This window comes from Argentina silus, assembly GCF_951799395.1.
Source record: "Argentina silus genome assembly, chromosome: 8".
In the NCBI taxonomy this organism is placed as follows: Eukaryota; Metazoa; Chordata; class Actinopteri; order Argentiniformes; family Argentinidae; genus Argentina; species Argentina silus.
The window spans coordinates 18,890,784-18,903,526 of NC_139662.1; the positions used below are offsets into that span (position 1 = coordinate 18,890,784).

Below are 12,743 nucleotides of genomic sequence, written 5' to 3' on the forward strand. Positions count from 1 at the left end.
GAAGACATTTAAAGAATCACTGGATCGCGTTGGTTGTGCCAAAGAGGGATCCCATGAAAGAAATACTCCATGTAATCAATATGCAATGTAGACTGTGTGTATGTATAGTATATGTTGTATTCAAATTCCACAAATGGTTGATATGGGTCATTCAATCATTCACCCTGTATTTCTGTCTTTTAATGTTTCTCCTTCTTGCCCTCTTTTATTGCCTGCTCTCCCAGACTCAACTAGTCTGCTCAATAAGCTCTAGAGTATTTACATACTGCCTAAGCTAACAACATAATTACTGGTGCCCCCTATAGCTGTGTTCAGTAGATAAATGGACAGCGGCTCCAGAGAGAGGAGGGGCTCGCTGGGGAGCTGTAGCATTTGGCCAGTAGCCCCCCAGGGCTAGAAGGGTCCCAATCCCTCTTTCAACTGCCAAACCCATCTTGGAATGATTTAACCATCCTGTCCGCATACACATAGCCTGGGAGGCTTTAACCACTGCCACTGTTGAATTTCTCCAACGACTACTGCAGGTGCTGTAGGCTATCCCCAATTTTTTGTCAGGGCTCCATGCTGCCATGCTTCAGATAGATGTACATCAACAACATTGGATTATCTGTAAATAATTGTAACCTGCACGATGACACTGTTGTATATGCTATTGCCCCCACGATTGACCAGGCTCTTTCTGTTACAGTCTGCATTCGCTGTCGCTGCAGAGAGCATTTACATTACATTTACATTTTTGGCATTTAGCAGATGCCTTTATCCAAAGCGACTTACAACAAATACATTTGTTGAAGTAAGTGAATCATCTATCCATCAATCATCATAAGAAAAAGAGGCCGTTGGCAGTCACAATGCTAGAAGAAGGAAGAATTACCTATTTATTTGTTTTTTTATTAATTTATTTATAGGATTCAGGATAAGTGGTTGTCAAGGATCACCCCCAAGCTTCTTGGCTGTCTGGGAGTTCTCTACTGTGATGGAGAAATCTTGGAGAGGGCAGGCTTTCCCCGGGAGGAAGAGCAGCTCAGTATTGTTAAGGTTGAGCTTGAGGTGGTGCACTGACATACAAGTGGAAATGTCTGCAAGACACGCAGAGATACGCGTTGCCACCTGTGAGTCAGAGGGGAGGAAAGAGAGAAAGAGTTGAGTGTCATCTGCGTAGCAGTGGTAATAGAAACCATGTGAGGAAATTACCGAGCCAGAAGATCTGGTATAGAGGGAGAACAGTAAGAGCCCTAGGACAGAGCCCTGGGGGACCCCAGTGGTGAGGGCTCGTGGAGAGGACAGCAATCCTCTCCACGTCACCTGGTAAGAGCGAGTGCCAGAGATGCTCAGTTCTGAGAGGGTGGAGAGAAGGATTGGGTGGTTTACTGTGTCGAATGCAGCAGACAGGTCCAGAAGAATGAGAACAGAGGAGAGGGAGGAAGCTCGAGCAGAGTGGAGGGCCTCTGTAACAGCAATGAGAGCAGTCTCCGTAGAGTGCCCAGCCTTAAAGCCGGACTGGTGAGGGTCAAGGAGGTTGTTCTGAAGGAGATAGTGAGACAGTTGGTTAGATACAGCATGTTCAAGGGTTTTAGATAAGAAGGAGAGAAGGGATACTGGTCTGCTGGCCTTGAGTTCAGACAGGTTTCACCACTCAATCCAAATGTATTTAGTTCAAATCCAAGGTGAGCAGGTGAGTTAAAGACCTTGCAGAATAGTTTCAGGCCCTCCTTTCCCTGAACAGCAGACCGCATATTGTGCAATGAACCTTAATTATGGTGATGTAATCTACCGAAGTGCAGCAGCCACTACTCCATAGTGCCCTTCGCTTTATCACAGGTGATAGTTTTAATACTCACCACTACTCCATAGTGACAGCAATTGGCTTCAAACAGACAACAGTCAACAAAAACTAGGTCCCAGGGCTTCAGGCAGGATAGCCACAGCAAAACACACTGACTTTAAACAACATTAACTTACTTAGTCTAGAGCACAGGCTTCACCACTAAATGCAAATGTATTTGTTGGGCTTGGTGCTTAATGCTGGAAAAACAAAATATATGTTATTTACCAAATCACAGAAAGGTGTATCTGATTTATGCATATGTACTTTAGGTGGGCCCCCATTGAGCATGTATTATAAATACCTGGGCATTTGGTTTGACAAAGACTTGACGTTCAGAAAACATAGGGAGAAACTTGTTAAAAAGTTAACATTTAAGGTCAGCTTCTTTTACTGGAATAGATCTTGCCTTTCCCTGAACAGCAGACCGCATATTGTGCAATGAACCTTAATTATGGTGATGTAATCTACCGAAGTGCAGCAGCCACTACTCCATAGTGCCCTTCGCTTTATCACAGGTGATAGTTTTAATACTCATCATTGCATTCTTTATCAAAAGGTTGGCTGGACCTCGTTGGAGTCCCATAGATCTCTTCATTACTCCCTTTTTGTGTATAACTCTCACTGCATAAACTCCCAGCTTACCTAACCTCATTATTGAAATCCAAGAACATCAATTACCCAACTCGTTCTCAGTTGGTTAACTCTTGAGGTTCCTCGGGTTTCCACCGTACCGCTTTTAGTTGTGGTGCACCTCCCTGCTGGAACAATCTGCAGAGAACATTTCAGTTGATCTGGTGCCTCTAGGGCAGTTTAAAGTTTTGATAGCGGTCCTCTGTGGCTCAGTTGGTAGAGCACGGCGCTAACAACATTTAGGTTGTGGGTTTGATTCCTGCTGGGACCATTTATACTGAAATGTATGCACTTACTGCAATGTAAGTCGCTTTGGATAAAAGCGTCAGCTAAATGGCATATATTATTATATGATTGAGGACCTCTTTGTTGAAATGTATTTTTCTTGATTCTGTTTTATTATGTTGTAATTGTGTATGTGTATTATGTATTGTTGTAAATTGCTGTATGCAGGGCTCCCTTGTAAAAGAGACCTTGGTCTCAATGGGACTTCCTGCTAAAATGAATATTAAATAAAATAGATACAGCCTTATATTCTAATAATGATGTACGTTTATCCCTGTCTAAATGGATATTCACAGGACTTTCCTAAGATTTCCCAACCTTTCAGTATTTCATTTTGCTCTGTCATGAAAAGATCTATGAGGTAGATATCAATGGTATCTAATCAACTACTGCATGACTAATGGCTTGGATTATTCTATGAAAGAGCCACTGTTACATTTGGTACAGGCACGATAATCAGTTATGGTGGAGTTGGAACTTGAACAAAAAACACTGACATTAATCGTCACAACCTGAGTTGAGACCTTTTAAGACCTTATTGACATTAGTAAATGCTGCAGAGTTGATGAATGCCAAGCCCAAGCATTCATTCTTAAGCTGTTCAGTAAATGCTACAGACGTCCATTTCCACAACTGGTACACATTGAAAAGATCCCTTTGGTCGTCATGCGTCTTTAGAACATGATCAAAGGAAGCTGACCGGTTGACGAAAAAACAATCCTGGCTAAATCTATCACTCTTCTTTCTTGGTAAGAATGTAGAAATACACGTTAATCTCAGTTTCTGTACTATAGATTAAATACATGGTATGGGCTGTTTTGATTCATGTCACTATTTTGGACTGACGCATTCCTCTGTGTGGGAATCACAGCAAGTGTTTTGCTTATTCTTCAATGTGGACGAAAGATCTTTACAACAGAGATCTTTATAACAGATCTTTAGGTGTTTGAATTATCAGTGGAACTACTTTACCAAGTCTACTATGTAAAAAAAATTACAAGACAAAGATCACAACAAAACAACCATCATTTTGTTTTCAGTGATAATTTAATCATACAAACTTTCATTCAAACATACAGGAAAAAAGGCTTTCATTTCTTTGCTCTAACTCTTTATTGCACATAAATGCGCAGTTGTAGAAGTCTGGTGTAGAACTCATCCATTCAGCACTCAAAGAAATCAAACTACCATACCAAGAAAGAAGCACACATCACTCGATACAGGACATCAGACTGTAAACTGAAAAGATAAGAAACTGAGAAGAGGACAGTGTATACCTTTTAGGACAAGGAGAATCATTTTCTGTCATTACCATAATTAATGCGGGACTAAAAATGGATCTGATCCGAGACATAAGCCTAATAGACATGAACATAGTAAAGCATGTCAGAAGGTGTGGTTTTGGGTGATTCTGTGTTATTAAGTGCAGTAATTCCTGGGTGGGGCTGACTTAAGTCTGCCGTTGTTTGATGCTAAAATTTAATGGATATTTCAAAGGGACCCCTCATTGCGTAGGCAAAGTCGGTTGGTTGCAGATCTCGAGGCAACAAAACCAAGACAATAAGGTAGCCCTGGAGGCATGAGCATCACAATAACTAGCTATCATTATAAGTGATAGTAAAACTTGTCATGTTTGGCCTTCAGGCCAAACTACTCAGTGCATAGAGATCAGCCAGTTAGTGCAAGTAACTTAACACATTCACAAGAGAATTGAGGGATTTAATGAATGGGTAGCCTGTACGAACTACACTTTGTTGTTTATGCAAATGAGTTAGACATTTGTATACCTTTGATGGTCCGGGCGAGAAGATCATTTTAATTTCAGAATTATTCCTTTAAAGTTAATACACTATCATTACCAGATGACATAATAAGCTGAAAACATAATCACTGTGTCAGTTTCAAGGCAAATGCATAAAATCTTTGGGTAGATTTAACAAAATTTCTTCAACTAAAACAACATTACTCTACATTCATCAAATACATTCAACTCAGAATGATAAAATCGAGAAACTACAAGAAATATGATTTAGTCCAGGACTAGGCTCTGTTTATAGTCTGAATCGAAATACCTCTTATTTGTATTAAATGACTCCCTCTAGTGGATGAAAAAAATACTATATCTCACATGCGTATATCTCCTCTCCCTAAAAAGTATACACCATGAAATTATGATAAAAGAGAACAAAGGATCAGATGTTTAAAAGACAGCTCAGGGACTAGAGGATCAGTAGGCAAAATAAATGGCTTTTCCTCCCTAGTATGTCTCTTTCAGGTTGCACAACACACACACACACACACACACACACACACACACACACACACACACACACACACACACACACACACACACACACACACACACACACACACACACACACACACACACACACACACACACACACACACACACACACACACACACACACACACACACACCTTTCATCACTGTAGTCTGTAGTCACAACTGCATTCTGACACAACAACTAAAAAACGAAAAAGAAAGACCAAAAGAAAAAAAACAAGAAAAAAAACGGTATTTCATCTCTTTAAAAAGATTTATAGCACTCATTTTTAACTTAGCATTCACACATGCATACACTGGATGTGGGATGTTGTTTGAGTCGTATGCTGGGCACAGAGCAGCATTGTCTTCTGATTTCTTTTTCTGATGCGGTAGAGTGGAGGGGGGGACTTAGTTTGCATAAGTGTTTGTATGAATCTCAGGATACTCCACCAGCCACTGGTAAAGCCTCCTCCCTCACTAGTTGGTGTGACTGTAGGGACACAGTGCTGCTGGTTGTGACCATTACCATGTTTTAAGACTGCCCAAAAGGATATGGTCCGTGAATACCCTGTGGGGGTGGGGGTGGGGGGAGAGATATTAAGAAACATTTAGCAAATGTATACAGAGAAAGAGAAAGAGAGAGAAAGTTGTTTACCTGGTACAGTGCATCATGTCTTCTGGTTCATTAAGCAGTGATAAAGATATAAATAAGGATAATTTGTTGTTGCTCTTAGTCCTTTGTATAATAACAATAATCGGCCTTACCTGGCTGTAAGTGACTACTGATAGGTTGCTTTGGAGACCATTTGCTGCTATATTCACAGAGTTGTGTGACAGTCCATTCTGCTCTGGCTGCATTTGGTCTGGGTCGCCCTCCCACGAGTCCCCGGGGTCCCTCAGGCTGCTGTCGTCGTGGTGACTGCCATCGTGGCCGCCGACGTGCTTGCTCTTCTGCGGCGAGGCGAAGGGGTTGTAGTCTCCCTCCAGGTGACGGTGAGGCTGGGTGTTGAACTCTGCCTGGAAGGAGGAGAGCTGCTGCGTCACGCCCAGGAGGCCTCCCACCTCCACGCTGAGGATCACCCAGATCACATCTGTGGAGAGGCAACACAACAATCTCAACACCGGGGACAGCTCTTATAGAACACAACTACAACTACACTAGCCCAGGGCTAGCCTGACCCCAGATCAGAATGCACCTCCAGACCCCGGTGCTAAGATTTGTTCCCTAAAAGGCTGTAGGCTATGTCACCTGATCTGAAAACTAATTGCAAAAAGGATGAGGTTCGGTTTTGTTTGTTGTGGCTCGGTAGCAAGTGAGCTGCTGCTTGTTGAAAGCTGTGTAGAATTGCATGAAATCCGCTTACAGAAGATCACATTTTCAGGGATAGAAAATGTAATTTTGCCAAATTAGGTTTAGCTGAAGCAACGCCAGTAGGATATTGGTAAAATGTGTAAAACAGGTGTTTATTAAACGGAGAAACATTATAACTAACACAAAGAAACCATAATAGAAACCACATTACCCAGCCTCCCTCTGCTCGCTCCCCCACTTCAAAACTGATTCCGGCGCCTACGGTTGAAAAACGTTAAAGTGTCCGGTGTAACGTCGTCGACTATTGCCATGCATTATTACGCTGAGTGATTGATATTCAGGGGGTGTGTGCGTTGGATTGGGAGCAAAAAAAGGAGCAAATTCAGTTTGAAGTTCCAAACAACAACATCCTCCCTAATAGTAATAATATAACCCCGAAATTGACTTGCTCATGATTCGAAGAGGCAGCTACCAGAGACAGAAGGGTGAAAAGCCATTCCAGAGTCCACTCCTGTTACATACTGGACCTTTAATCTCATATTTGTAGTTTGGTCCATATACCTGTCTCCATATATTTTGTGCTTAAGCAAGGTAAAAACCACCATCTCACCACATGTTGGTCATGTCATGAGTTACAGCCCGGGCCTCCCATAAAGAAAATCAAAAAAATCAAAGGCCTGTCCACCATATTGGTTCTGGTGCATGACCAATACTAATGGACATGCATTGTCTGGCATTTTACCAAAATTAGCATGCAGATGTGTTCACTTTGCCTGAACATTTTCAACGTGTCTCATTTAATTTGGACTGAAAAATCGAATCATTTCATCCTTTCTCAAATGGAAATGGAAGTGAGGAAGTGGATACTCTCTGGGCCGTGGTTCGGTACAAACAAACAAACATGAACAATGTCTGTCATGGTTCACCTCTGTCCTATTTTCAACACTGCAACACTGAGAGGGAGACTGGTGGAGTTTCTCACCCCCATAGAAGAGTCCGGTGGCGGTGCACATCCTCCACTGGCCCTGGTACATGCCCGGTGCCACGGGGCTCCGCATCTGCACGCTCACATCAGTCATCTCCTGGGGGTCTAAGGAGCGCACCATCACCATGTTCACATGACCAAACTGGTCTCCTCCAACATATTTCAGGCAAACCCCGGGAGGCCAAGACTCAGGCCCTGAAAGACAAAGGAAACACTTAAAACTCAGTGGAGGTCAAGACGGAGGGAGGGTGTCTCAAACTGATTTAGCCAATCAGGAGGATGACTGGAACGCTGCTTGATGGAAGTTCAAAAACCTGAGAGCATTACAGCCTCACTCACACTCTCTCTCTCTCTCTCTCACACACACACACACACACACACACACACACACACAATGTTGAGACCACTGTCCTAAAGGGTCTTTCCAACCAAACCTGTGTTCTGTATCCTCCAGGTCTTCGTGAATGGTGTGTCAGGGGGCACAGACTCCCCCTCCCCGATCGTCACATCATCCACAAAGGACATGCATGGCGCATTGATGTTAGGGCTCTCAAAATCATAGTAGGCTCCGATGGCTGCTTGTAAGTTCCTAGAAGAGCAGCAAGAAATGGGAGAGAGAAATTGTCAGAAACAGATTCAATCTTCATTTACAGGTCGGAGGTTAAACAGAACGGACAATAAAACAGACACCCCTTATGCTTCAGTAATAGGCATGCTGTTTTACAGGAATTAAATATATCAACATACTGAGGTAATCGACCTGAGCTGCCCCTACGATACTTCCCTGACTAACTCTGATAAGGACTAGGAGCCCCTCCCATTCAAGCACAACCACTAAAGACTCACTTAGCATTTAAACACTGATAAAACACAAATAATTCCCATTTGGGGCTTCTCTGGTGTGTGTGACCAGTCATTTTAAACAATTTTAGAATCCCTGCTAATTGACGAGATGAATATATGTTTTTTAATAAGATTTAAAAATTTAAATAAAACGATTTATTATGTACCGGTATGCATTTTCCTGACGGCAACATTAGGCTCTCAACGCTCATGTACAGTACAGCTAAGGCTTCTCGTCCTGTAACATGCCTGCCATACACGAGAGCAGCAGGTCTAAATTTAGAAAGCATATTCTGGAATTGTCTAGCAATTACACAGAATCACGTGATTACAAACCATGGCCTTCACAAAACCACTGGGCACGACGTAGAAAAAAAGTTGGTGCATTTCGTATCATGGGCAAAGATAACATTCCTAATCGCGCTAGATAACTGTAGCGCCGACGACGGAAATGTTGCCTACGTTTGCAATAAATCAAAGAAATGTGCCCGTAAAATGTTTAAATTGACAAAACAGCGAGTCAAACGTTTCACCTGCAACATTGTTGCGCTTATGCTGAACTGCACCAACTTGTTATGTAACCAGCTGACTGCAACGCGTGCTTTCATAGTAAAAGGGGGTTTAGAAATCTGGTTGAGACGCAATGTCTAATCGTCTTGTGAGAACAATGGATGAGAACATTGCATACACTATCAGGTTAAAACCACTTCGGTGGAAGCCTACGGGTTTTATATTACAGGTATTATCAAGACAGACCCTCACCCACTGCCTAACAAACAAATCGAGATTTCGCTTTCATTTTCCATTTCATAAAAGAGAGAACGACAAAGTGACGTTAGCCACGGCCCCACATTGATGTATCGATTCAATTATGTTCAATTCAAATGTCCTGATTAGCATAAAAGGTATCGTTTCTGTGTCAACTCAAGAAAGTACTGTCCTGGCGCTCTGTAGCCAGTGTGAATTAGCAATATAGCAAACAATCCAAGTCAAGTGTCAAGGCAATGATGTACATGTTTCTGTCAATGGCATTCTAACATTCCCACACTGACAACAAGACACACAATAACATATAGTTTTGGCTTGGCAACTACAAATGAGACTAATGTTACCAACTGTCCGAGCTGATTATTCGTGTTGGACTAGCATAGCTAGCGAGCAAATCAGAGGCCACAAGTCCCCGAGCTCACCAATTGGTCATGTCCAGGAAGAAGGCGCAGCCAGCGGGGTTCAGCTGAAAGCCAAGCAGTCTCTGAAACTCAGATATGAGGATGTCTTTATCTGTAGTACCCATGCAGCTAAATTTCTGCATAAGCTCCGGGTCCAGGTCCAACTCCATGCCCTCCATCGCGGATTTCCCTGGACAGACACAGGGATCCTTTCCTAATTTAGTCCGAGGCCTCAACCTGTCATAACAAACTCAACAACAACACGAATGCGCATGACAATGACAGTCGCACCACTACGTCAACCTGACCGGTTGGTCACGAGGGGTGCGCAGGCGTTGTTCCGCCAGTGGGGGGAGAGGTGGCGCTGCAGCTATCAGGACCACGAGGAGCAGCTCTCTTGTTTCCTCGGTCATCCGTTTGTAAAAGTAGTCCCCTTCCTGTCTGCTGTGTGATGTTGTTTCTGGCTGTTAAAAATGCCGAAGTAAGTATTCCTTTTGTTTCTCTCACTTGATGAGTTGTTCTGGTTAAACTGTGTGTAAGACCCAATGGAGCATACGAAATGCAGATTTCAGAGAAAATAGCCATCTTTCTTACCAGTTAAAGTTGGTGTTTCTTGGCTGTGCTGCAGCAGGGGTCTGGCTTGTATGAGCCACTCAGCCACCCCGGCTGGTTAAGATGTTTAACCTACTGAGTGTACGTTATTAGTACGTTTGAGTTCTAGTTGGTAAGCTGGTGTATGCACTCAAAAATACCTATATTTAATATTTTATGGTGATAGTTGGTCTAAAACACTTATCTTTCTTGATTGATCAGGTTTTATTGTGACTACTGTGACACCTACCTAACCCATGACTCGGTAAGTCTGTACAAACACATGATAAAGTTCTCTGCGTAATGAATAACACATGTAGCTCCTGTCTCTCATATGGCCTTCTTAGCCCTATATGAGCAATGTGGGTCAACATTGTGTGCCTGATGTCCTTTTCTTGTTTACAGCCGTCTGTGAGGAAGACTCATTGCAGCGGGCGCAAACACAAGGAAAATGTAAAAGACTACTATCAGAAATGGATGGAAGAACAAGCACAGAGCCTCATTGATAAAACAAGTAAGCAGCGGAGAAAGAGTGGGGATGATATCTGTCTTGTGTGGGATTTCAGCTTCCTACTCCTCATACTTCGTGTGTTCCAATAACACTCTATAGCTGTACATTGCATTGCAGTGCAATAATGGCATTTCCTTACCAATGACTCTGGAGTATTGACTTTCTTTCCGCCATTTTGTTTCTCTCAGCCGCAGCCTTCCAGCAAGGCAAGATGCCGCCAACACCGTTCCCTGGAGCCCCACCCCCCGGGGGTTCCATGATACCTCCACCAAACATGAGTAAGTGCGCTAGGTCGAATCTCAAAAGTCTTTCCTCGATTCCTTGTGTCCTCTCTCTTTGCTGTTTACACACACAACTCATAACGCATTTTGCCCTCGCATGTGAAGGTCTGTGCTTTTCCTGTTAGTTCATGCTGTCTATTGAATGATGTGTCACCAACAGATGGCCCTCCGCGTTCAGGGATGCTGCCAACTCCCCCTATGGGTGGTCATCCTCCAATGATGCCGATGATGGGCCCACCACCACATGGCATGATGGGCGGGCCACCAGGTAGGATCATCACACACCCTTCACAGCTTCACTCGAGAGTGAAATGCATTTCTGCACATCAAACGAGTCTTAAGACGTTCACTCAAACTAGTGCTTTTAGGTTTACCAACATTGTAAAGGAAAAAAACATGGGATGGTATGTGATAAAAAAGTATTGTGGTGATCCATTATTTATTTTTCTTGTGGGCACCTACCCTGATGCCCATCCAGAGAAATGGCACTGAAATGTAATGTCCGCCCTCTCCCCTACAACCTTAGGTATGCGACCTCCGATGGGCGGCCATATGATGATGCCTGGGCCTCATATGATGAGACCTCCTCGACCCATGATGATGCAAATCAGACCTGGCATGATACGGCCGGACCGATAATATCACCCCAACCCCCCCCCCCCCCCCCGTCAACCACACACACTATCTCTGTGGTCCAGTTCTCTGCCCGACCCGAAGTTTGTCCCAACTCACTAACCCCTTCTTACGGAAAGACTGGTGGAAGAAATATGGTGGAAGCTCACTCTAGTTCATGCTTACACCAATCCAACCCTTTTAAATCCATTGGGAGGATAGAACAGGAAAAGGAAGAGGACTGCAACGTGTGGGGTTTGTTCCACGGGATCTTCTCTAACCTCCATTTCATTTTGAGAGATTCTCTGGAGGCCTCCATAGCCAGAGGATCCGACCCCACCCTCCGTATGGAAAATGCAATCAGGGCCGGATCTAGCCATATAGCGTCCTCACCTTGAGTGAGACTTTGCCACGTATCGACATAAAAGCGACCCCCGTCAAGACACAGGTTGTGATGAAATCCCACTTTCACTGACTCTTATGGTTCATCGGGTGGTTGTCCCTTTTGATGGGCATTAAGCTTGCCAAGTTTCACTTGCAAAATAATTGAATAACAAGTAAAAGGACTTAGCAAGCTAACTAACTTGAGTTGGAGCTTTACTTAGCTCACTGTCTCCCTTAGCTCACTTCGTAGCATGCCCCTTGAGTTGTTGAAAGGTGCGTTTTATTTATTTTTGCAAGGCACACTTGGCCAGCTTGATGCCAGTCAAAAGGGGCAACCACACCACGAACCATCAGTCAGTGAAGGAAGGATTTCATCACAAGCTGTGTCTTGATGGGGTCATTTTTTTATGTTGATACATGGCAAAGTCTCTGACTCAATCTGTCCATAGGACTGCATGGAGTTGGATGCTATCCGGCTAGGTTGGATCCTCCGGTTTACCCGTTGGCAAATCCCTCTACAGCAACATCTCCACATCATATGAATAACTTTTTCTTGTCATCCTGCCGTTGATGTTTGACTGGTGTACACCAATTATTTTTTTCTTCATTTTGCTTAGGCTACAGATTTTATAATGATCTCTGTCTAGTCCAACTTCCCTGCGCAATACTGTCATTCATTTGTCTAAGCACATGCTACAGACATAACATATGAATGTATAAAAAGGCTGTTGAATGTGTTTTTTCATTCACCTACGGCCTTTTTAATCTGCAGTAAATTACATTGTATCAACAGTTGTGGTTTGCTTTTTTTACCCTTTTTATGAAGTTTGTGCTTTTGTTGTGACTGTGAGTTTAATTTGTAATGGTCTATTGCTATTAAACAAAAAATGTGATTTAATTTGATTTTGTGTGGTACTTTCATGTCTTTAACCATCATTGTCAACTTGTCGTTTTTACCCCGAGCAGTTCCCTTCTGAACCCAGCAGATGGCGCTGGAATATAATGTTTGCGTGCCTTGTTTGGTG

General features: G+C 43.2%; 2 protein-coding genes across 2 annotated transcripts; one reads left to right on the forward strand and one right to left on the reverse strand.

Annotated features, from left to right (window-relative positions):
* Positions 1 to 4,441: 4,441 nt before the first annotated feature.
* LOC310808551 (protein ILRUN-like) lies at positions 4,442 to 9,589 on the reverse strand. Its single transcript, XM_083675516.1, has 5 exons — positions 9,361 to 9,589; positions 7,762 to 7,916; positions 7,325 to 7,522; positions 5,796 to 6,121; positions 4,442 to 5,598 (listed from the first exon to the last, which is right to left on the reverse strand). Exons 1-5 carry the CDS (start codon positions 9,516 to 9,518, stop codon positions 5,563 to 5,565), a joined length of 873 nt encoding a protein of 290 aa, XP_083531642.1. The 5' UTR covers positions 9,519 to 9,589; the 3' UTR covers positions 4,442 to 5,562.
* A 164-nt stretch (positions 9,590 to 9,753) lies between these two features.
* On the forward strand, positions 9,754 to 12,606 carry LOC310807759 (U1 small nuclear ribonucleoprotein C-like). The gene is made up of 6 exons (XM_083674353.1): positions 9,754 to 9,820; positions 10,153 to 10,195; positions 10,336 to 10,444; positions 10,630 to 10,719; positions 10,883 to 10,990; positions 11,249 to 12,606. Exons 1-6 carry the CDS (start codon positions 9,813 to 9,815, stop codon positions 11,359 to 11,361), a joined length of 471 nt encoding a protein of 156 aa, XP_083530479.1. The 5' UTR covers positions 9,754 to 9,812; the 3' UTR covers positions 11,362 to 12,606.
* The last annotated feature ends 137 nt before the right edge of the window (positions 12,607 to 12,743 follow it).

What these genes read in the sequence shown, in the direction of transcription:
- LOC310808551 (XM_083675516.1), bottom strand. Translation starts at nt 9,518, where the DNA reads ATGGAGGGCATGGAGTTGGACCTGGACCCGGAGCTTATGCAGAAATTT. An exon ending in CTGGAGGATACAGAACACAG is followed by an intron (nt 7,523 to 7,761) that starts GTTTGGTTGGAA and finishes TTTGTCTTTCAG; the next exon opens with GGCCTGAGTCTTGGCCTCCC. An exon ending in CACCGGACTCTTCTATGGGG is followed by an intron (nt 6,122 to 7,324) that starts GTGAGAAACTCC and finishes GCCTCTCCACAG; the next exon opens with ATGTGATCTGGGTGATCCTC.
- LOC310807759 (XM_083674353.1), top strand. An exon ending in GATACCTCCACCAAACATGA is followed by an intron (nt 10,720 to 10,882) that starts GTAAGTGCGCTA and finishes TGTCACCAACAG; the next exon opens with ATGGCCCTCCGCGTTCAGGG. An exon ending in CATGATGGGCGGGCCACCAG is followed by an intron (nt 10,991 to 11,248) that starts GTAGGATCATCA and finishes CTACAACCTTAG; the next exon opens with GTATGCGACCTCCGATGGGC.